Raw genomic sequence first — 23,264 nt, 5'->3', positions numbered from 1 at the left:
AACGAATTTAGTAGCGATTAGTTAAAAAAAGATCTACCCTAAAATGATAGGGGTATGGACTATAGCGATTCGACTTTCATCTAACGGCTGGTAAAAGGTTTTGTTAAAATTAATTAAGATAAGAGGAACGCTTTTAGTCCAAAATTCAAGTAGAAAATCCGAACTTTACGAATTTGGCGATCCCAAATCTCACGTTATCATTTGACTAAAGCACATACAAATCTAAAACACTAACGTGCATGCACTTTAAATAGGATTTAATTTTGGTTGATCAACTACGATATAGGGAAGATTTTGTACCTAATTATGGTTTAAGTACTCTGATTAGCTAAAGACATTTGGGAGGAGATGTAAATTTAGGATTACTATCTTCCTCCTTGGCAAAGACCGAAAGGGTACTATTGTGATTATCCTGTAACAATTTCTTGTGATCAAAAGCATGTCGAGATGTAAGAGAACATAACCACCTCCTTCACAACATGAAAAACCTCCAACAGCACACGACATGAATCTTGATTGACTCCTTGCATGCGTATTGCAATATCTACGATTTACCTTTCATCTTTCTTTCCTTTTAAGAAATATGTTCTGATTTCGAGAAATATATCAATCAATTCCGATTTCTCCACAAATACACCATCACCTTTCAATTCTCTTTCCCTCCTTTGCCTCGTCACCCAATTTTTTCCTTTTGGGTGTTGATTGGTTTCTGGTGGGTCCCCATCATTCCTCTTCTCCCATTTTCTTGGGAACTATCATTTTTGTGGGAGGCTTGGTTAGTTTAATTTCTGGCGAGACATGGGAGCTTGTTGTACCAAGGAGAGATCGTATGGAGGAGGGTACTTGGAGGATGATGGTGTGGCCCATCGGAATGAGTATTACGAGGCTGAGGAGGAGGAGGAGGATAATGTAAGGTGTGGGGACGATGGGGCCCGCATAAGGTTGCAAGGGTGTTCTAGGAACATTTCCATGTACACCCAGCAAGGAAGAAAAGGGATCAATCAAGATGCCATGACAGTTTGGGAGGTACCTTTAATCGATTTGTCTCTTTTCAATTTTGTTGGTTTATTTTTCTTTTTTTTTTTTTTTTGGGTTTTTCATTTGTGCTGATTTCTGATCTCTATTGTGTTTAATAACACGTATGGAATCCAAAATACGTGTTCCACATTACAATCCGTAATCTAATATATGAAAAATCACATTATAATCCGTAATCAAATCCTCATTCCAATTAAGTAAACATGTCGTTTACGGTTTTTTGTTTGTTCATTTTGTATTTAAAACCTTCTTGGTCTCCTAGTTTCTGCAAAACTTGTTCTTTACTAGTCCTTTATATATGAATTTAACTGAAGTTTTATGTCCATGAATTGTTTAGGACTTTACTGAGAAAGACATGTACTTCTGCGGTGTGTTTGATGGTCATGGCCCCGAAGGGCACAAAGTTGCAAGATGCGTACGTGACAATTTACCCTCGAAACTCTCGGAAGTCATCAAAATTTACCAGCTCAACACTGGCATATTCAGCGACATTGATGTTGCCGGAAGCGAGATCAATGCAAACAACGGGAATAATCACGACAGGAAACGCAGTCGTGATATCTCTCTTCCGTCATGGGAAGCCAGTTTTGTCAAATCATTCAAGGAAATGGACGAAGAACTTAGCGTTGACAACACCATTGATAGCTTCTGCAGCGGTTCAACTGCAGTAACTGTAGTTAAACAGGTACACTTTATTTCTTGCACTCCAAGTTTGGAGAGCAATTCAATAAAATTACTTTTTTTTTTTTTTAATTTTATGCTGTTTCATTTTCAGGGTGATAATTTGGTGATTGCCAACTTGGGCGATTCTCGTGCGGTTCTTGGAACTAGATCAGGAGAAAAAAACCAAATCGTTCCTGTCCAGCTCACGGTTGATTTGAAACCTGATACTCCAAGTATGTTTAGTACTAGTGCTCTTAATATCGGGAAATGATTTCCGCTTACCTCTCCCTCCTTCTGCACACACTGTTTATGTTTGTCCCTTTGATTTTCCTTTGATGGGTGTGCAAGCGGAGAGAGTTGTGTGCGGAAATCACTTCACTTAATACTTCCTTAAGAATTGCATGATGATTGTGATTAAGTTTTTGAGTTTGATTGATCTTCTTGTTTTTTTGCTACTGATGAAACTCAGGTGAAGCTGAGAGAATTATGAAATGCAAAGGCAGGATTTTATCAGTGGATGAAGAACCACAAGTGTATAGATTATGGATGCCGGATGAAGATTGCCCTGGTCTAGCAATGGCGAGGGCTTTCGGGGATTTCTGTGTCAAAGATTATGGCCTGATCTCAATTCCTGAAGTTTTCTACAGGAAGATATCAAGCGATGACGAATTTGTGGTCTTGGCAACTGATGGGGTAAGAAAGCAACAAATCACTAAACTTCCCTCTACTTGATGGTTAAAAAAGCCTACCCATATTGTCAAGTGAGTGCAGAAAAATGACTTTGATCAATAGCCTGAACGTCCCTTCAATTAAGTATTTGTTTTTCGCTGCATAGGGTTCGGTTTGCTTCATTGGGTCTGGATTTGCTTCGAGGGGATGGTTATTTTGTTCATAGGGATCGGGGTTTTTTTTCTTTCTTAGGTGTAGTTTCTTGCTTCACAGAGTTGAGCTTTTAGCTTCGTAGTGTTCAGTTCTTCTCTTTGTAGGGCTTGATTTGTTTGTTTTCTTCAACGGATTCGGTGTTTTGCTTCATAGGACACAATGTTTTGGTCTACAAGTATTGTTACGGTCATTCAATTTACTTACGAAGTGATGGAACAGTTTTATTTATGTAGAACATATTTGGTAACTCTTAACATTTATCAAGCTACATTAAGATATTGATGCTGTGCATTGCGCAGGTGTGGGATGCTTTAACAAACACTGACGTGGTAAAGATAGTTGCTTCAGCAAGGAAGCGATCCATGGCAGCAGAATTACTAGTAAGGCGTGCGGTTAGAGCATGGAAACGAAAGTTCCCAGCATCAAAAATTGATGACTGCGCAGCTATATGCTTGTATCTGAAGGACAAACCAGCTTCTTCATTAACACATTCCACATCCCACGTGAGCCGTCTGGGCAAAGTGAATGACTCTGAGCTTTCACTTTCTTATTATAGCACAAGATCGAACATTGTAAGTGATCAGGGAGGCACTGCATCCGAGATTAACAGCAAGATGACGGAGGACTCGAAAGATACTGTGTTGAATTGTAATGTCTCACAAGATGCAAAGGAAGAGTTGAACGCCCTTAAAGAAGTTGAAAGAGTAAATACCATGTTGAAGCTTCCTCGATTTTCTAATGGTTTGAGTCGGAGGAAAACATCAAGGGATTACGAAGAGGTTCAAGCTCATTGATTAATTAGCTTCCGTGATGAGGCCTTAAACACAGCGATTTGCAACCGCGATTAAGGATTAGCAACCAACAATATTCATCAAACATCTCTCAGCAGGTGCAGTTCCAGCTTCCTGCCAAATTTGAAAGAAAAAGTGCAGCCACAAATTCTGGTTTTAGAATTGGCTAGGGGAAAACAGTACATGTAAATATTTGTCTAACCATGAAGTGTCAACGAGGAATACAAAATTACTGATATATTATATATGAAAAGTATGAAGTTGGCTTCTACCTTAAAATTTTGTTTGGTGTGACAGTCACAACGTCGTATAGTGTTATTTACCCAGATAAACAAGTGGATTGAAAATTGAAATACCCAAAAATTAATATGAATCTGTAAATTGGTAGAAGAACATAGGCTTCTTCTCCCTCTTTGGCCGCAACATATAAGGCACAGGCTCTCTCTAGCCTCTCTTGTGCTACTACTACTGCATCTCCTGATGGCTGAGCGGTCGAGTCTTCCTCAAGACCTTGTTACCTCTGTCGCTTAGAAGGGTAGTTTCAATGGAGGATTTTGTTGCTCTTGGTGCAGTTTGCGAGTCATGGAGATCAGTTGCAACGAAAAACAACTTTACCAGTCGATCAAGGCATTTTCCATTGCTTATGTTTGCATCTCATCATGAGGATTGTATCATCTGTGAGGTTTACAATATGAAAAAAAGGCAAGTATTAAGAACTTTGTCTCCCAGAAGTTGATCAGTCCCTAGGATGGTTGCTGACTTTATCTAAACCGGATAAAGAAACAAGAACTATTATGTTGCATCCTTTAACCCGTGCACAAATTAAACTCGGTGGTAACAGCTTTCTATGTTACCAATATGGCCACAGTACCAATATTGCTATGTGATACAACTGATTTGAGGATTTTCCATATGAGTCCACCGGATGACTTCTGTAGAGAAGCATCCCCTTTCCTTATGAGGTTGGAAAATATATACAAAATTGTACCCGAGGATAGTAGCCTTCTGAAAAACACTAGCAGCGTGGCAGCGGCCAAAGTTGTACCCAAACAGTCACTCTTTAATTTATTTTCCTGGTTATTATTACCAGTTTGTTTCCCGTAACTAGGCAAGGCATCTTTCAGTTTGTTTCCCATTTTCGTAATCAGGCAACGCATTTGTTTCCCGAATTCGCAATCAAGCAACTCATTTTTCAATCTGTTTCCTGTATTCGTAATCAGGCAATGCATCTTTCAGTTTGTTTTCCTCGTTGAATAAGGTTTCTATTATCGTCATAGCAAGAACAAGGCCAATGCTAGACCCAGTTGCTTGAGGAATCTGTGTATATATACAGCACACATAACCCTAGTATATACCCTCCTCGTTGCTACTGCTGTTATACGGCTTACTTTTTCCCATTTAATTTTACATCTTGGAGGTAGGGCAAGAATATGTGATACCAAATTGAAATCTTGATGGCTGACTGGTCGATTCTTCCTGGAGATCTCGTTACGTATACCGCCAAACGGATAGTTTGCATGGAGGATCTTATTGCTTTTGGTGGAGTTTGTAAATCATGGAACTCTGTCGCGACCAAAGAAAACTTTATTGGAAGATTAACACATCAATTCCCATTGAATATGTTACCAAACAAAGTGGATACCATCACTCCCGAATTTAGCAACAATATGAAAGGTAGGTTTCACAGACTTAATCCGCCGGAATCCAAGAAACGGCAGCGTTATTATCCTTCTATGGGATGGCTTATGTCTGTATCCGAAGTTTTTGAGGTCTGTTTATTGCATCCTATAAAACTATAAATCATCGCCAAATCGAACTCCCAGATACTAACAAGATTAAAAAAATTCAAGAGTGGTTTTATTCTGAAGACTATTACTTCACAGTTACAAAGTTTGTGTTATCCGCAAGCCCGTCTCGGACATCGAATTACACAGTCGGAGTTACTTGTGAACTTGGAAAGTACTTTGGAGACCAGGAGAAGATGAATGGACAATTGCTTATACAGATGTTTTAGATCAATTTTTTGATCATCTGGACTCTCTTAGAAATTCCTCACATATTTTAGACCTAACTTATTTCAGCGGTTGATTTTATTCAGTGGAAGATTTTGGAACTATTGTCGCCTGTGACGTTGAAGATTTTGATGAACCAAAATGAAGAATGTTGGTTCTATATCGAAACTCATGCGTGAGTATGATAACCTGATCGTGAATCTCCTCGAATCAGCCGGTACCTTATTAGTGGTTTTTAGGTATGAGGGTTCTAGGTCGGAATCACTGATTTAGGGTTTTCAAGGTGCCGTTTAATGGCGATTATTCGGGTAAGTTGCCTGACTTGCAGGTAAAAAACTTGGGGAATAGTACCATGTTACTGGGATCCGAGAGTTCTTCGTTCTCCATTGAAGCTTCGAACTGCTCTCGATTCAAAGCGAATTGCATATACTTTCATGGAATTGTTGTGGTGAGGGGTGCCAAGTTTACAGCTATATGTACCTTCAATTTGGAAGATAAAACCATTAAGTACATTTGCTCGGTTCCTTATACGGAGTCACCACATGTATGGATTCAGACAAGTTTGTAGCTCGTCATCTAGATTGCGAACACGATTCTAGTTCGACAACATAAATATTTTTTTGTCACGAGATGGTAAGACGACTACATGTATTGGTAGAGGAATACATAGACATGTTTTGTTATTTTATGTTACAATTTTGTAATTTAGAAAATATTATTTAGTCTTACCAATTACCCTTTCTTTACTGTTGAGGACTATTTTAGTTGATGAACTTGATGATAATTTTACGAAACATGAACCTTATGCATTCAGATTAATATCTCCCCCAAAATCTTAATCAGTCACAAGTACCTTGTACCAAGTTTTCTTGCTACAAAGAATGTCATTTTCGTACACCATCAGCTTATATTTACGTATTTCAAAATATTTATGCAACAATATATGGGGGAAGAGGGAGCCGGTACCTTAAATGTATTTCATGGCACTTTATTACTTTCGTCACTACAAGCATCAGATGTATCTATTTATCTATTTTTTAACTAAAAATATGTAATTTTTTTCTCATCAAACTTCCGAAAACCCAATCCAGATTCTAGAGGCCCAGGCAACAAACCCAAGGGCCCCCAGACGGTGATCAATATCTTTCATCCCCCACTTCTGCTACCTTTTGTTAGTCCCAACACTCCCTCTCCCCCCATATCCTTGTACAACAAGCGAAACCAAATCAAAAGCAAATGTTGTGACCATTAATCAGTCTCTTTCAAGCTTCATGCCCTAGACACATCATCATCATCATTCACCAGTCACTACTATTTGGGACCATCAGGCAAATTAACCAGCTGCACACCAGCAAAAAGCTCTCCCTTCCGAGAAAAACTTGGGTGTAACCAAAAATTTGTTCCGTATTTCTGTCTCATTCATCATGTAACTTTTCAATCCATTGTGTGAAAGTTCTCTCTAATGTATTTGCAGGTAGACAAACTTAATGCTATGTTTGAATGAAAGACTCGAAACTTTAGACCCAGTTGTTACCAAAGTCTAAAATATCAATATTATCCTGATATTTCCATCGAAATTTTCGTGTTTTTGGGCTACCGATATTTCTGATATCAGCGATATTTTAGACCTTGATAAAAACTCTATGTGGTACTAAGTCACTCATATATCTTACCATGCAATGTATAAAGTGTAAAATATTGTACTAATTCATTATATATAAATGATTATGGTGTGTTTAAACTTCTTTCATTAATTACTACATATTTTCTACACTCACAATGTTTGCCAGCTCGCTATATAATAAACTTAAATCGGTTAAATTCATCATGCAATGCATTTCCTTCCAATTTTTTGTGATAAACTAATAGATAATTGACTAAAAAAACATCATACAAAGTTTAAATAAAAATTTCTAAATTTTTTTTACAATTTTCGTGATTTTTGTTCAATTTTTATCGATATCGATAATATCCCGATATTTCCATCGAAATTTCCGAATTTTTGAACTACCGATATTTCCAATATTTTAGACCTTGGTTGTTACCAACTCATGCCGTGGACAGCTGCTACTCAAACATTACAAACGCACTACACACAACGTCCAAGAAGACACCCATCAATTTGTCATTTTAGTGCAGTTGCGGCGATTATACCTCGGGTTCCATGGAACTTTAAGGCCACCCGTCCAAACCCACTCTTAAGAATTGAGACTGCCACTAAACCAAAGTCAATAGATATGCTTTCCTCTTATATTAAACGATATATATCATGCATCCTTTTATACATTACAAGTACTTTCAAGCAGACAAAATAACGAGGTTCACAACCATTGCTTAAACCCTAAAAAACAACATAGAAAGCAAATTGCAAATTGCAAAAACAAAAACCTTACTACAAGTTTAACTAATGAATCCCCTCGCAGTTGTTGAAGTTAGCTTTAGACGGGGGCGGATTTACGGACAATGTAGCGATATGCAGCTACCTTTTTCCGGCGGGAGGCAGAGTTGTCGACTGAGAAAACCATCTTCCCTGCTTCACGAGGAGTGAAGGAGTTGTGGATTGCTTCTTCGGAGGGCATCACTTTTCTTGGCTTCTCCACTTGGATGGTGTAGCTGCCTTCTGCATTTGGCACAAACTCTGCAGTGTACTCCAAGTCCCACCCTCCCACTACTATGTCCCATGTGATTGTTGCATCAGCCTAATCAATTTCAACACCAGCGCACCAAAAATTAACCACATTAATAGCATTTAAATCGTTAATTTAAAGAGAATAAAATGAAGGGTTATAAAAATAATGCAGAAGATTTATGAACCTCAATCCCCTCAATCTGTATGTTCACTTTCTCTCCTCCTTTGACGGTGAACTCGGAAGCCGGTTTGGGGGGGCCGTTTTGCGCATCACTCAGTCGACTCAGGCCGCCGTACTGAACCGGAACGTCCTCGGGCCTTATGAACCTGTTTCGGAACAACATAAATACCCATCTCTAGTAAGCGACCGCCAATTGTAACCCCTTTGGCGAAATGGGTTCAATGAGCTGTGTGGGGACCAAAACCCTAACTAAAGAACCAGTTTTTTATACAAAGAGTACAAAACAAAGAGGTTAAATGTTTGATGGTAAGGGGACTCACTTGTAGAGTGTTTCTGCAACATTTCCTTCCTTTGCTATCACAAACTTGCTCTTTGTTCTTTGAGTCAGAAATGGGCTGAACATAGAATACAACACACTGAAGTACCATGGCACATTGATGAAAATCTGAACAAAAAAACCCAAATTAGAAAACCCACATCCACATCAAAATTACCTCATATAATACAAGTAATTAAAGGAAAAGGTGAACAATTAAGTAAGCAAGCAGGTAAACCCAGATAAGAATTAGCTCAAAAACTAGTAAAATACAGTCCATCAATTCAAATCGAAATCCCAGATCAGAATTACATCAAAAAATAAAAACATCCCAGTGAATCAAACTAAAAACCTAATCGGTGAAATAAGTTATATTAAGTGAAGAATGAAATTATGAGAATGTGAAGGTTAAAAAGTCTCATGTCAGCGAAAAAACAACCTTGCAATGGCTTATAAGTACCTTAGATACTCCCTACATTGCCAATTGGTTTTATGGTTGAATCTCAACTTCCTTTATGGTATCAGAGCAGATTAGCCGACGTGTGAAGCTCAACGGCCATACATGTTGTCAAAATATTTGGCTTCAAAATTATGAGAATATGAAATTTAAGGAGAAAAGATAAATCTTGCAAGAGCTAATAAGTAAGTTGGCTGATTTCTATATTGTCCATTGATTTTACGGTGAAACATCCACCCAGATGAAATTAGCTAAGAAAATATAGTGCACTAAATCAAATTATAAACCCACATCAGAATTACTTAAAAACATTACATTCCAGTAAATTAAAGTAAAACCCCACAACAAATCAATTAAAAAATTGAACAATTAAGCTAGCAAACATGTGAATTGCCTCAAAAATTACAGTCCGCTGAGCCAAATAAAACGTTAATTAAATTACCTTTCTTGCGACCATTTCAGGGTAGTTGTCCTGAAACAGAGAGAGGATCTGATTGGACGCAACTCTGAGCTCCCTCTTAGGCATGTCCTTCAGATCAGTGACCTGAATAATCGAATTAATCCCGCCGGCCTTAAAATGTAGGGCATTGATCCCCCTCTCAAGGACCTGAACCCTCCACCTTAGAAACTTCTTCAGCTTCTCATCGTCCCCAAAAATCCTCTCATACATTTCCTTATCTTTGAAAACTCCATAGGCGTTGTAGCAGACAGGGTGCCCCTGTTTGTCGTATCCGTGCATGTAGGCCACCACCCCCTCCAGCTCCTTGAACCCCAAGTCCTCCTCCACGACGCCGTCGGCACCGAACTCCTTCCGCCACGCCAGGCATTTGGTAATCATGGCGAAGGAGTCGGGGACGCGGAAGTCCCGGGCCCGGAGGAACTTGAGGAGGACAACGTCGGCCTTTTCGTCGTTGCCCAGAAGAGGAATGCCCCACATGGCGGCGGAGGCGGAGTCCGAGGCGGAGAGCTTGTCTTTGAGTTCTTGGAGGGCTTTCTTTTCGGATGATTTGAGGTTGGAGACAAGGTAGGTGTCTTCTTGGAAGGAGGGGTTGCGGGGGGCCATTAGAGATGTGACGAAGCTTTTCTTGCTGGGTTTTGGGGAGGCTTCCGGGAGGGTTTGCAGAGGGGTTTTCTGTTCCATTTTTTGGGGTTTTGGGGGGTTTTGACAGATACCCAGATGGAACCTCTGCGAGGAAAGGCAGGCGGAGGTGCTGGGTTTACGATGGGTGTGCTGGGTTTGCGGTATCAGAGGAAGAAGTTGTGGTTTCGATTCTCTGATGAGAGAGCTCAGAGAGTTCTTCTGGGATATGATTATTGCAGAGAACGAGGGAGGAAGAGACAGAAGCGAACAAAAGAGAGGTTGAAAAAGACGGGGAATTGAGGAGAGAGAGAGAGAGAGAGAGAGAGAGAGAGAGAGAGAGAGGAAGACAGAGATTGGAGGAGAGAGAGACTCAAGAGAGAGAAAGAGGGATTTGTTTGGGAGCCGCGGTTTTGGGTTTGAAGTTTGAAAAGCGTCTTGGGAAACAGAGATGGGGTGTACTTGTAGGAGTGGCAAAATTTGAATGGGGAGGGTGTGGAGCGCCAGGGTAAGGCCATCTCCAATCAATCCTTATAGAATTAAAAATAATTTGAAATGACACGAAAATCATCTTTAATCGACGTTATGCCAAAGAGCTTTTAAGCCCCACCATGTCAAAAATACCAAATCAGGCCAACTGACCCAATTGAGCCAGCCAGCCGGTCCAAAGTTTGAATTGCCACGGCTACCTTGCTAGCTGGTGTCATGCTGATACCAAGTAATCATTGGATTTGATTTTTTTTTCATGGAAACAAAATTAAAAAAAATTAAAAATTCTAATTTTTTTTCCTATAATTACCTAAGCATTAAACAACATTAAATAACATTAAACTTGAACAACAATAAACAATATTAAACAACATTAAACAATATTAAACAACATTAAATAACATTAAACTTAAACAATTATTGAGAATACGTGGCACTCGAAATCTAATCCGAAAAATTATTGAGAATACATATTGACAAGAAATCTGAAAAGTTACTCACTTTAGCGACACGTGTCACTTAAAATCCTATCTGAAAAATTATTGAGATTACATCTCAAAAAATTATTGAGGTAGTTTTTAAGTAACCATATTAATTCAATTAAAATAATAAATTATGTTGGCCTATGATCCTTTAACCCCCTCGGTTGGAGATTATGTTTGGCCTATAGCTCTTTAGCCTTCTCGGTTGGAGATTATAAGAAATATGACCTAACACTATTTATTAAAATGTTAATTCCTTGAAAGATTATAGAATTAAAGGGAATCCTCTGACCATCTTTCTGTTAGAGATGACCTTAAGGGTGCGTTTGGTACGCAGACGGGACGGAACGGGACGGGACGGGACGGGACGGAACGGGACGGGACGGGACGGAACGGGACGGGACGGGACGGAAAGAAGATGTAATTTTTGAAAAGACATGGGGTATATTTGTCTTAAAATGGTAAAACATTGTGTTCCACAGATGTGGAACAAACCCGTTCCACAGGGGGGAGGTGGAACGCAAAAACACCCAAAATCTGTCCCGTGGAACAGCCCGTTCCACCCATTTTTTGCGCACCAAACGCGGGACGGAACGCCTCGTCCCGTTCCGTCCCGTCCCGTCCCACGTACCAAACGCACCCTAAAATTCCGAGAGAAGGGAGCCGAGCCGAGTAAAAGAGGTGGAGTGCAGAGAGCGTCATAATAATTGAAGGATTTTTCCGAGGGAGGAGAGGGCACGGGATCGTTGCGTAGGGAAGTGGGGCCCAGTACGGGCCAGCGGGGCAGTGGGCCTGTTTGGTTTAGGTCTTTTTATTTATCAGTCTTATGTGGGCCCAATCGCGTTCCCACGCCTCAAAGCTGCAAAGCACACTTGTTTGTCCCTTGCTACGGACCGATTTCTTCCTGTAATCATGCTTTATCGAGTTAATCATCTACTTTTACAAAAATATTTTTGAGTGTGTTTTGATACAATTTATCCTCAATATTCAACCCAGTTGTCTTCGACTAAAAAATAAAAAATCAATACAGTTGTCTGAAAAATAAAAAGTGAAGATTAATTTTAAAAATTAAACGGTGAAGATTTTTGTTTTAAGAAATCAAATAGTAAAAACAATTTAAAAAAATCAAATTACCTAAATATTTTTATTTTTGGTAAGTCTATAAAAAATATATCAATTTTTTTACTTCAATGCTATGTAACATTCAATATAACAAGTGTGTAAGTCGTTAAATTATTTTCACCCTGGCTTAGATTTTCAATTTTCGATGTCGAGTATTTATTTTTGTATTCATTCAATGTTACTTAGAATTGAAGAAATTGCAAACTTTCATCTATACTAAAAGCTAATCAATCAACTACATATTGACCCAAAAAAATCAATCAATTACGTATTGACCAAAAAAAATCAATCAATTACATTAATCTTATGGTTGGCGCGTCAATATTTTAAAATAGCCAACTTATGAAAAATAAATACATAAAAATACATCACACGTTTCCTGTTCAATCTTAATTATGCTGCTGCATATTAATTTGGCATGGTGCAATGCAAAATGTTGGGCCTTGAGGCTGTGAACCGAAGTTTTGCATGTACGCTTTTACAGAAAGAGATTTCTTTCAGATTTCACTACCTGGAGTTAAAAAATCAGGTAATTCGGATCATTCAAAGTTAATTCGACCGTCTCTACTAATTCATTTTGTTGTCCCATTTTACACAAGTTAAAGGTTCCGATTAAATTGTTGTAATGGTCTCTTAACTTTAACTCAATTGAAGCAATGATCACTCAACTAAAAATTCATTATTATTAGTCTCTCAACTTATCAAAACGTGCAGCTATGGTCCCTTAACTAAAAATTCATTACCATTAGTCCCTCAACTTTAATCAAACTGGAGAAATGATCATTCAACTTTAACCCAATTAGAGCAATGGTCCCTCAACCCCAACCCAATTGTAGTAATGGTCCTTTCAACATAACTCATTTTGACAAAATTCTGACGAGATTGACGAAAAAGATCATAGCTATGCTTTTTGATGAGTTGATAGACCCTAATTGTAGCAATGATCATTCCAACATAACTTATTTTAACAAAATTCTGACGAAGTTGGCGAAAAATACCATAGTAGACATTTTGATGAATTGAGGCACCCCAATTGTAGTAACGATCATGCCAACATAACTTATTTTGACAAAATTCTAACGAAGTTAACAAAAACGATCATAGCTACACATTTTGATGAGTTAAGGGACCAATGGTAATAAATTTTTAGTTGAGAGATCATTGCTCCAATTTAATTAAAATTAAGATACTATTACTACAATTTACCTCTTTCACACAAATCAAAAACTCGGAATTACTAGTCCTTAAGAGGATCCAAATTCTCCTTTTACCACTAATTTGCATGAAAATGTGAAAGCATATCGTCGTAGACTTGAAAAGAATGGAGCAAGGACCTTTCGGCCCCACTTTTAAAGAAACCCCGAATATCTGCATCGAATTCTGAGAAAATAAAAAGAAAAAGAGTAGAAAATTGATCTGCATTCTAATTATGTAAATAAATATGGAAAGAAGGGAGGGTTAAGAAGTATTTGGGGATCTGATTAAACAAAGTGTTAATGAAAAGCATGTGAAATTTTGGATCCTAATATCTTTAAGGCATATATGGTTGTCTAGCAATAAACCATGGGATTAGGACCCATTCATCGTTTTACCTAACCAAGCTCTAAATCATTGAAAATCATACCCCTAGCTTCAAAAGTTAGTCTAATTAAGGATATTCCTATGTGCTCGTGGTTGATTCAAAAAAAAATTCTTCCAAGAATAAAAATGTGTTGAGAGTGTGAAACTCACATTGAAAATAAAAGTTGAGTGACTTCCATGTTATCAATTGGCTTTAGCATTACGAAAAATGATAAAGGGACTCTCTAAAAAATGAAACTCTTCATGGATACCCTGTCACCTCTTTTTTTTTTTTTTTTTTTTTTTGTGAATTGTCAATTTAGTCCTTAAATTATCATTTGTTGAAAATTTGGTCTTTACACTATTTTTTTTTCAGAAAAATTAGGCATTGAATTATAAAAATTTACCAATTACATTCCTAATATTAGATTTGAAACTACTATATTCATTTTTTCGTCAATTTGAGTCACGTTACTTGCATGTGATACACATTAGATGGTAGATTGGTAATTTTTCATAAAGATATAGTGTATAAAGTTAACTTTCAAGGGTAAGTTAAACTTTAGATTCGTAACCTATATGAAATATTAAAAGGCTTATAGGCGAGAAAATGACTGTATTACACTCTAAAGAGTGAAGTGACTTAAGTTGATGAAAATTTGAATAAAAGAGCTTTGAATATAATAGTAAGGATGAAATTAGCAATTTTTAATGAATTTAGAGACTTAGTTTACCAAAAAAATAATTCAAGGACCTAATTTTCATTGCGATGATAGTTCAAATACTAAATCAACACTTCAACTCCTTTTTATTTTTGCACACTTATTTATAACATTGGCATAATAATTAATGTTGAACTATGACGTGATAGAGAGTTAAATGGTGAGTAAACAATTTGAGGGAGTATCCTTAGGATTTCTTGTGTGTTAATTATCAACTTTTTTCATAGTAGAAGAGCAGAATATACATAGTTTAACATTACTTAATATGTACAACATGCCACTTTATGGTTGGGCTAGCTCTTTTTTTGGGTGCCTCGAAAGGAGGAGTGTGGTGCTTCGTCGACGAGCGAGTCCTGTCGTCGAATCGTCATCCGAGATCTGTTGGGCTAGCTCTTCTTTCTCGAAACTCTGGTTGTGGATCCGGGGACTTGGCTAGGCTCTCGCGTTTGTCGGGGTGACTGTGAGCGAAGTGTTCCTCTGGCGGTTCGTGGGTGGCGCCCAGCTGAGGAGATCTGGATCTGGTGTAGATCTGAGTGTAGATCTGGTACCTGTGGGTGGCGTTCGTGGAGGTGGCCACTGGGGTGAGTGGGGTGCGGCTCTTCTGACTGGCCATGGTTGGGGAAAGTCCGAAGGCGGATCTGGAGGAGTTAGGGACATGATTTGGGACCAACATCATCCTGTCTGAGAAGGAATAGGGAGGTGTCTGTATTGAGAGAAAGGATGTCGAATGTGCCCTATTAGGGTTTCAGCACATTATGATTGCTGAAGTTCTCACTGCTAAGGTGGTGAAAGGAGATGTGTTTGTTGACTGCTTCATGTCTCTCTGGCGCGGACGTGAAGGGGTCTCGATCAGGGAGATTGGAGATCAGAGATTCCTCGCTCGCTTTGCGGGGAAAAGGGATCTGCAACGGGTGGTTGATGCCAATCTGCCTTGGATGTTAAAAAATAACCTTGTTTTGGTGGCGGACCGAACAGAGAAGGGGCTGAACCGATGGACCCCTCTCTCCCTGGGGGTGTTTTGGGTCCAGCTACATAATGTACCGGTGCTCAGTATGACCCAAGCGGTAGCTGAAACAATAGGTAGCTTGATGGGTGAGGTTCGATCAGTGGACAAAACTGGGGTCGGGATTGCATTGGACGATTCCTTCGGGTGACAATTGGCTTCAATGTTCGCGAACCCCTAATGAGAGGGACCTTTGTGACCTTTCCTGATGAAGGCAAGATCTGGATCGATTTCAAGTATGAATCGCTTCTTAACTACTGTCTCATTTATGGAAAGCTAGGACACCCTACTAGGATTTGCAAGGATACGCTGGATGAAAGAACAGGTCCAGAGGATTGCCCCAAGACGAGGAATGAGGATTTTGCATTCCGTGGTTTAGATGCAGTGTTGGACCTGAGAGGCAATCCACTAGGAGCTGGATCTAGGAGTAGGGCTTCCTCTGGGTTAAATGGTGGAAGGGGTGGCTCGGAGCGGTGGAATGATGAAAGAAGCGATGAACCGGGTGGTGGTAAACACTCCGGGCGATCCTCGACAGCGTCTGGAATGGGATGTCAACCTTAGAAATTTGCTAGCAGATCTCAGAGCGGCAGTGAGTGTGCCGCGCCGTTGGAGGAGGAAGTTATTGACACTGCAACATCGCCCAGCAAGCCCAGGTGGTCATCTAATAAAATGGGACACAGAGATATTGGGCTTGCTGGAAAAATCTGACGCCAACGGCTAGTTGAAGAAGAGGCGAGGTCTGCGAGAGAACTGGCTTTTGATGCAGGCTTAATTGGGCCGGGGGGAGCGGTGGCCGATGTGACAGTCCGTCCCTAATTTTAAGAATTTTTAAAGTTTTAATAAAGGATTTTACAAAAATGCCCTTTGAGGCACGCGCATTATTCGAGATTAATCGTTGTGTCGTGCCATCTAAGATTTGTTTTGTTGACATATCCTCATAGTACTCGTTGCTACGAACGTGTGGGCACTGACGGTTCGTTATTTGGAGTTATAACGAAAAAGATTTTAAAGTTTGAAGTTTGGGCATTTTATAAATTTTATTATTAAAATTTGGATGGCCCAGATTTAATGAAGAATTACATGGATGGCTCGGATGTAAAGGAAAACAAAAATAAATAAATAAAAAGTGAAGGAAGGTTTTGTGTGTGGGTGTGTGCGTGTGAGGAAGAAGAAGAAGAAGAGATTGGGCAGAAACTGCCCAACCAGAAGAAGAGAGAGCCAGAGATCTGGGAGAGAAAGGAGGGAGTCCAACGAATTAGGAGAAGAGAGAGGGAGAATCTGACCAACCAGAGGAAGGAAAGGAGGAAAGGAGAGAGGGCGAGAAGCGGAGGATAGAAGGGAGAAACGGGTTGGGAGAACCCATGACCCGCTGGTGTTCTTCACCCATTTCCGTCAAAATTTCATCATTTTTCCGGTGAGTTACATCAATCCATCACTTGGAAAACCCTCTATGATCTTCCCTCTTCCTATTACACCCCAAAAATCAAGGAGTTTGGCCTTGAAATTTGATTAAAACCGTGCGGGGTGTGCGGTAGGTTAGTGTGAAAATTCTCCAAATCTTGAAACGTTTTCTTTCAATTTCTAACACCCATAGCATCCCCTTAGGAGCTGGAACAAAGCCCAAGAAGTAGTAGAGGCGTTGGAACAAGTTTGGGGGTCGAATTGAAGCTCACCCAATTCTAGGGTCCACACGGAATTTGATGAATTTGAAGTGTTTCCAGGCCAAATTGGCCTTGTCCACAGGTATGAAAGTTGCTCTACTCATTGAGATCTTCAATTCTGTATTTTTTGAGAATTTTTGGAAATAGTCGGATTTTCCGGCGAGCCGGGGCGGCCGACCGCCACGCGCGGCGGCCCGTGCTGCGGCGCGTGGCCAATGGGCCACCAATGTCATTCTTAACATGTGTTTAAGGTTCTAGGTTCAGTTTTGATAATTGATGAACTTAAATCGAGTAATTGAACCTAAGTTCGTTTCAATTCGGGGTTAGGTGAAAATGTGAATTGACGATCCGACCGTTGGTCGTCACCAAACTTTGATACGTTGTAATACGTAATATTTGAGGATTATAGGAGCTTACGGATCGGGAATCCGATTTACGGATCTTTCGGAATTATAGTTGTAAGTTCATAAAATATAATGTTAACTGTCACTTGGTTTTGGAAATTGGCGGAGATCTGACCGTTGGATGGTAACGAAATTTTAGGATGATGTCCTAGAGGTATGTCGTGGACCTCTGGAAGTTATGGATTTGAAATCTGAGTTGCAGATCTTCCGGACCGAACTATGTAGTGACGTGTCTTATATAAGTTATATATTTCATCGATATGAATTCTGAGGTTGGATTTGATTATTGTTCTATGCGCTGATTGTCTTGACGCCTTGATGTGTGGTGCTACGGAGTTGTTGGGCGAACTCCAAGTGAGTGGGCAGTATTTTCTGTTTATACTGATATACTATAAATTTTCCCAGAAATTGAGTTTTAATGAAAGTATGTTTCTAAAATGCCATGCATGCATGATATGAATTATATGAATTGATAATTGATGCATATATATGTGTGTGTGTGTGTGTGTGTGTGTGTGTGTGTGAATTGGTGCTGTGGACGCACAGGTGAGTATCATGTGAGTTTTATGTTATTCATGTGAATCATTGATGATGTATATTATGTGGATAGCTCATAACCTGCAATCATGGTGTTAGTGCTTATATTATTCACCCGCACCGCACGCTCACCTTGGATCCAAGTAGGTGCATGTCGTACAGACCATGGTGTTAGTGCTTATATTATTCACCCGCACCGCACGCTCACCTTGGATCCAAGTAGGTGCATGTCGTACAGACCATGAGAGGGTTCCGACATGTCGTACAAATCATGAAAGGGTTCCGACATACTAGTCGAACAGACCACCGAGGTGGTTTCGACTAGTAGGTGACTTTAGATTATGTGCACAGATGATTGATGAGAGAAGCACTAGAGCGTATTATTACACCATTCTTATCGTACAGACTACTTCAGGTAGTTCCGATTTATGTGCAGAGTAGTACCGTACAGGTCACCGTGATGACTCTGGTTGGATTGAATATTGAGCTATAGAATTAACCGTACATGACCAACTACAGGGTCTCCGGTTGATTCATTATTTCACCTGTTATATTGATGCATCATTCATTCTGTTTTTGACAGTTATAGTATGGCATACTTTCTGGTTTTAAGAAAAATTGATGATTTGAGATAAGAAAAGTTATATGCTATTATGCTATTTTCTGGGAAAGTATACAGGTTTTACAGTGAGGGGTTAGAAAACTTTTAAATGAAATGTTTTAGAAAAACTTTGTTTTACTGACCCACTCAATTTTGTTTTGCGCCCCTCCAGGTTCTAGATAGCAGAGTTTTGGTGGCCACGAGGAATCCAACGGTGTTCTGACATAATTCACAAAAGTAGGACTCACCCTCAGGTGTTTCATCATAGTAATTGTATTTTTTTTAAAGCTTCCGAACTGTGTAAATGGTTACGTCACTCTCACGTGATGGCCAGCATGCCCTCCTTCGGGACGGGGTGTGTCAGCCGAAGGAGCGGAACATGTGGTACTCAATGACCATTACGAGCAGGAGGGACGGGTTGATACGGTCAGTGTGACACTGAATGGAGGCTCTACTTTTGACCTTAATCTTGTGCCTGTCGTTGGTGAGGATGGTGACAGGGTGAGTGTTAGTCGGAGGAAAGCGAGTGATGGTAGGGGGTGCGTGAGTGGTAGCGACCTGGCTATGGATGATGATCCTTTTGAGCTGGAAGCTATCATTGATGCTGTGATGAATGAGAATAAAGGTAAAAAGAGAATTTTCAGAGAGGTGGAGCATGATGAGGTCAACCCTTGTGTGGAACCTAAAAGATCTAAACTTTGTAGGAAGTCATCTGTTGAGGCGGAGGAGACCAGTCGTGATGGGTCTCCCAAGTCCAAATGAGGCTACTTACTTGGAACTGTCAAGGTATCGGGGGTGACCTGACAGTTGACATTTTGCTGGAGCAGAATCGGCTCCATACCCCTGACATTGTGGTTTTGCTGGAAACTAAGAATAAAAGTAGTTGTTATGGGTATCTCAAGAAACGTTTGGATTTGGAGTATATGCACGCAGTGGAACCTAGAAGCATTGGGGGAGGCCTCTGTGTTTTCTAGCGGGATGCTTCCCAGGTAACTCTAGTGAAGTCTGAGGACTTTGTTATTGAAGTTAAAATTTGGGATGAACACAAGAAGTGTCACTGGTATTTGTTTGCTATCTATGCCAGTACTGATGAGAAAAAATGGCGGGATCAATGGGGGTATTTGAGCAGGCGGCTTGGAAATAATAGTGGAAAGACTCTTCTCATCGGGGATTTTAATGACATTCTATGTAATGATGAGAAAGAGGGGGCAACTACAGACCGACGTCTTGTATGCGTGACTTTAGAGAGTTTGTAGCTCAAAATGAGCTCATGGACCTGGGTTTGTTGGCTATCCGTTTACGTGGCGGAACAACCAGGAAGCGAAGCCTATTCAGCAGCGCCTGGACCGGGGGTTGGCTACAATGGGTTGGCAGGACCCTTACCCCGAGAACACAATCAGGCACGTGGTTCTGGAAGGGTCTGATCATGCCCTGCTATTTTTGTCCACAGAGAAAGTGAAAGCCTGGAAGGGAAGAAAATTCTCGTATGATGTTCGATGGAGCAACATGGAGGAGTGCCGTCAATTAGTGGCAGAGGAATGGAGAGATAAACAGGGGGGGTCACACGCCTTTCACTTTTGTGAAAAACTGAAAGCCCTAAGACACAGGCTTAAGGAATGGTATAGGGGGAGAGGAAGGAACTCAAAGAAAGTTATCGAGCAGTTGAAAGTTGAGATAAGAGTGGCTTATATGTCTACCGATTTCGCCTCGGATGTGGTTAAGATGAATGAGAGAGAGCTCAGGGCCGCCCATCGAAACGAAGAAACTTACTGGAGGGTGAAGTCGCGTGCACAATGGTTGAAGGAAGGTGATAAAAATTCCAAGTTTTTCCATGCGCAAATGCTCAAAAGAAGAAGGTTCAACCAAATTAAGGGATTGGAGGACTTGTAACACCCGCCCCCACTTATAAAATTATATGTGTGTAATATTCCCTAAATATTATAAATCTATCAATTTTATCCTTTTTGGACTACCCTATCAGGATCTAAACTTTGGATCCTTCTTTCTTTTCAAACTGCCACGTGGCAGCTCCCTAGCAATTTCCCTGTCTTCTCTCTCTGTCCCCCCCCCTGTGACTCCTTCTTTCTTCTTCTTCTTTTTTTGTTTTCTTTTCTTTCTTCTGTCTGTCTCTCTGTCCCTCCCGACTCTATCTCTTTCTCTCGTCTCTCTCTCTCATAGCTCCCTCATCTCTCTTCTCTGCAGCAACCCGCACGCACGCACCCGTCTCCCCCGCGCGAAGAAGACCCATCTCCTTCTTCTCTCTCCCTCTGTCCCGTGCTGCGAGCCCAGAAACCGGAGAGGAACTCCGGCGAAACCTTTATTTTTTCCCGGTTGGGACGAATCGAAGCCGGGTGTAAGCACACCCAACTCCGGCGATCCCGAGGGTGTCGGGGCTTTTTCCGGCCATCTCCGGTCGTTCCACGACGAAATGAAGGTATAAAAACACTCCCTTCGTCTTGCTCTTCGTTTTGGTACCTAGATCGAACTCTAGGGTGGTGTGTGGTAGTTGGCCGGAGCTGTGAAGCTCCGGTGGTGGTGCTCCGGTGAAGCCAGGCCTCCCAGGCCGGTTTCGAATAGCAGGCGGGCCTTAGGCCCGTGTGGTGAGGCCAGTCCAATCCAACCCATTTCCTTTTAATTGTTTAAATTAATTTCTGTTATAAATTAAGGCCCTTGGGCCGGTTATGTTTAGGGCATTAGGCCCGTGTGTGTAGCACAAGCAGATTAGGCCTTGGGCCAATCTGAGTTGGGTTTTCAACCCAAAACCCTTAAGGCCTTTCGGCCCAACCCAAATTCAAAGCCCAGTGGACTTTGACCTCTGACCAGTTGACTGTTGACTATTGACTTGGTCAACGGTCAACGGTCACGTTGACTCGGTCAACGGTCAGAGTTGACTTTGACTTTGACCGGTCAACGGTCAACGTTAACTTTTTGAGTTGACTTTTCGGGGTTTCGTTCAGGACCTCTCCTAGGCTAATTTCGACGTCCTGGACCCGTTTTTGAAGTCCGTTTTCCCAAATTCAATCGTTTGAATAGAGTTTGACCAAAGGTACTCCTTTATGTGAATAGGTGCAATTATTAACGGTGATTCTGTTATACCTTCTTGGTATAGCTTTGCACCATCGGTGTACGGTGAGTGGACCCCTTCAAAATCATGTTTTAACAATAGAAATGCATACATGAAAAGCATGATTTAATACTTATGTTTTATGAAGTACTTTATGAGATATATGCTTACTGAGGCTAGATTGAATTATTACTATTTTTCCTATAACCCATGTTCTTATAGAATATCCGATGGATGACGATATGATATTAGAACATGTTTAGAACACCTCTTTGTAGTATAGATGATGGATGACTTTATACTACGAAGTTGTTTTTCAATATGTTTATGCTCAATGGTTTTGTACTTACCTAGTGGTCCTTTCCGCTACGGGACGTAGGGATAGATTCCGGTCCGTCCCGGGCGACGGTTTGGTGTTGGCATAGGGCCTGGAGTGTGTTTCCTCTGGCTATTTAGCACAGAGACGGGGAGCCGGCATGGGGCCTGTAGTGTATTTTCCTCTGATTGTATGTTCAGAGACGGGGAGCCGGCATGGGGCCTGCAGGTTATCGGACAATTCACTAGTGTTTATTACTTATACAAGTTATGAATTTGAGATATTGCACGGCATGCTAGGTTTCGGAAAATCTATTTTGATCATGATATATATGTTTTCATAAACCTGGGGGTTAGTATGTTGATAACTGTTTTATTATATTTATATCAAATTGGTCCACTCATGTTTGTTTTGCGCCCCCTTCAGGACCTACGAATGAGGATTACGATATAAGCTACGAGGCCTTTCCCTACCAGTGATCCAGTGTTATACTTCTTCTGCTTCGACATCTTTTGTAATATAGCACATCTCTATCTTAAATTCTGTTTGTACTCTGTAATAGACGTATGCTCTGACATTATGCGTTGATCCTAATGTTGTTAATTAGAAGTTGATTTGGTAGTATTATTGTGGCTAGTCTTGCTGCCTGTTTTAGCTTATTTATGAGTTTTTACTTAAATTAATGGCTTTCGTCACCCTTTGGGTGTCGGCCAGCACGTGATCATCCCGATGTCACGAGGACATCGGGATCGGGGCGTGTCAGGACTAGAATGGAGTGTGGCAGGAGGACGAAGTAGCAATCTCTTCAATCGCTACCTCTTATTTTGCGGAGCTATTTAAGTCGAGTAGGCCTAGCCAAATTGATGAGTTTGGGGAATGCTTGGCACCACGGGTGTCTGCTGAGGAAAACCTTGTCTTGACGGCACCGGTGTCCGAGGAGGAAATCAAAGTGGCTGTCTTCCAAATCCCACCAATCAGGGCCCCGGGACCGGACGGGTACTCTGGATGTTTCTACCAGAATCATTGGGATACTGTGGGCAAGGATGTGGTCAAAATTGTCAAAGCCTTCTGGCATTCTGGGTCTATTATGAGGAAACTTAATCACACTAACCTTGTGCTTATTCCTAAGGTTAAGTGCCCGAAGAACATGACGGAATACCGGCCTATTGCACTATGCAACGTAATCTACAAAGTCATTGCCAAGGTTCTCACTAATCGGTTAAAGCTGGTGATGCCAAAAGTGATTTGTGACAACC

The 23,264-nt window shown here is 40.6% G+C and overlaps 2 protein-coding genes and 1 long non-coding RNA gene across 3 annotated transcripts; 2 read left to right on the top strand and 1 right to left on the bottom strand.

The window, feature by feature from the left end:
- Positions 1–356: 356 nt before the first annotated feature.
- Positions 357–3,645, top strand: LOC126617954 (probable protein phosphatase 2C 65). Its single transcript, XM_050286033.1, has 5 exons — positions 357–1,026; positions 1,376–1,723; positions 1,814–1,934; positions 2,171–2,394; positions 2,883–3,645. The coding sequence occupies exons 1-5, from the start codon at positions 799–801 to the stop codon at positions 3,375–3,377; spliced, it is 1,416 nt and encodes a 471-aa protein (XP_050141990.1). The 5' UTR covers positions 357–798; the 3' UTR covers positions 3,378–3,645.
- A 3,959-nt stretch (positions 3,646–7,604) lies between these two features.
- On the bottom strand, positions 7,605–10,459 carry LOC126619852 (patellin-6-like). Its single transcript, XM_050288267.1, has 4 exons — positions 9,412–10,459; positions 8,517–8,641; positions 8,201–8,342; positions 7,605–8,085 (listed from the first exon to the last, which is right to left on the bottom strand). The coding sequence occupies exons 1-4, from the start codon at positions 10,108–10,110 to the stop codon at positions 7,825–7,827; spliced, it is 1,227 nt and encodes a 408-aa protein (XP_050144224.1). The 5' UTR covers positions 10,111–10,459; the 3' UTR covers positions 7,605–7,824.
- Positions 10,460–20,763: 10,304 nt separating this feature from the next.
- LOC126619834 (uncharacterized) lies at positions 20,764–22,611 on the top strand. Its single transcript, XR_007622168.1, has 3 exons — positions 20,764–21,062; positions 21,695–21,757; positions 22,435–22,611. It is a non-coding gene; the product is annotated as an uncharacterized LOC126619834 (long non-coding RNA).
- Positions 22,612–23,264: the final 653 nt, after the last annotated feature.

The sequence above is a fragment of the Malus sylvestris genome, chromosome 4 (genome assembly GCF_916048215.2).
Source record: "Malus sylvestris chromosome 4, drMalSylv7.2, whole genome shotgun sequence".
Lineage (NCBI taxonomy): Eukaryota > Viridiplantae > Streptophyta > Magnoliopsida > Rosales > Rosaceae > Malus > Malus sylvestris.
Note: the sequence above shows the minus strand (reverse complement) of the source record. Positions and strands in the feature narration are given on the sequence as shown.

Bases quoted from the DNA above. Each gene is read 5' to 3' on its own strand.
- LOC126617954 (XM_050286033.1), top strand. From the start codon at position 799: ATGGGAGCTTGTTGTACCAAGGAGAGATCGTATGGAGGAGGGTACTTG. The intron at 1,027-1,375 runs GTACCTTTAATC...TGAATTGTTTAG, and splicing joins ATGCCATGACAGTTTGGGAG to GACTTTACTGAGAAAGACAT. The intron at 2,395-2,882 runs GTAAGAAAGCAA...TGCATTGCGCAG, and splicing joins TGGTCTTGGCAACTGATGGG to GTGTGGGATGCTTTAACAAA.
- LOC126619852 (XM_050288267.1), bottom strand. From the start codon at position 10,110: ATGGAACAGAAAACCCCTCTGCAAACCCTCCCGGAAGCCTCCCCAAAA. The intron at 8,642-9,411 runs GTAATTTAATTA...TTTTTTGTTCAG, and splicing joins CTGAAATGGTCGCAAGAAAG to ATTTTCATCAATGTGCCATG. The intron at 8,086-8,200 runs GTTCATAAATCT...GAAATTGATTAG, and splicing joins TACAGATTGAGGGGATTGAG to GCTGATGCAACAATCACATG.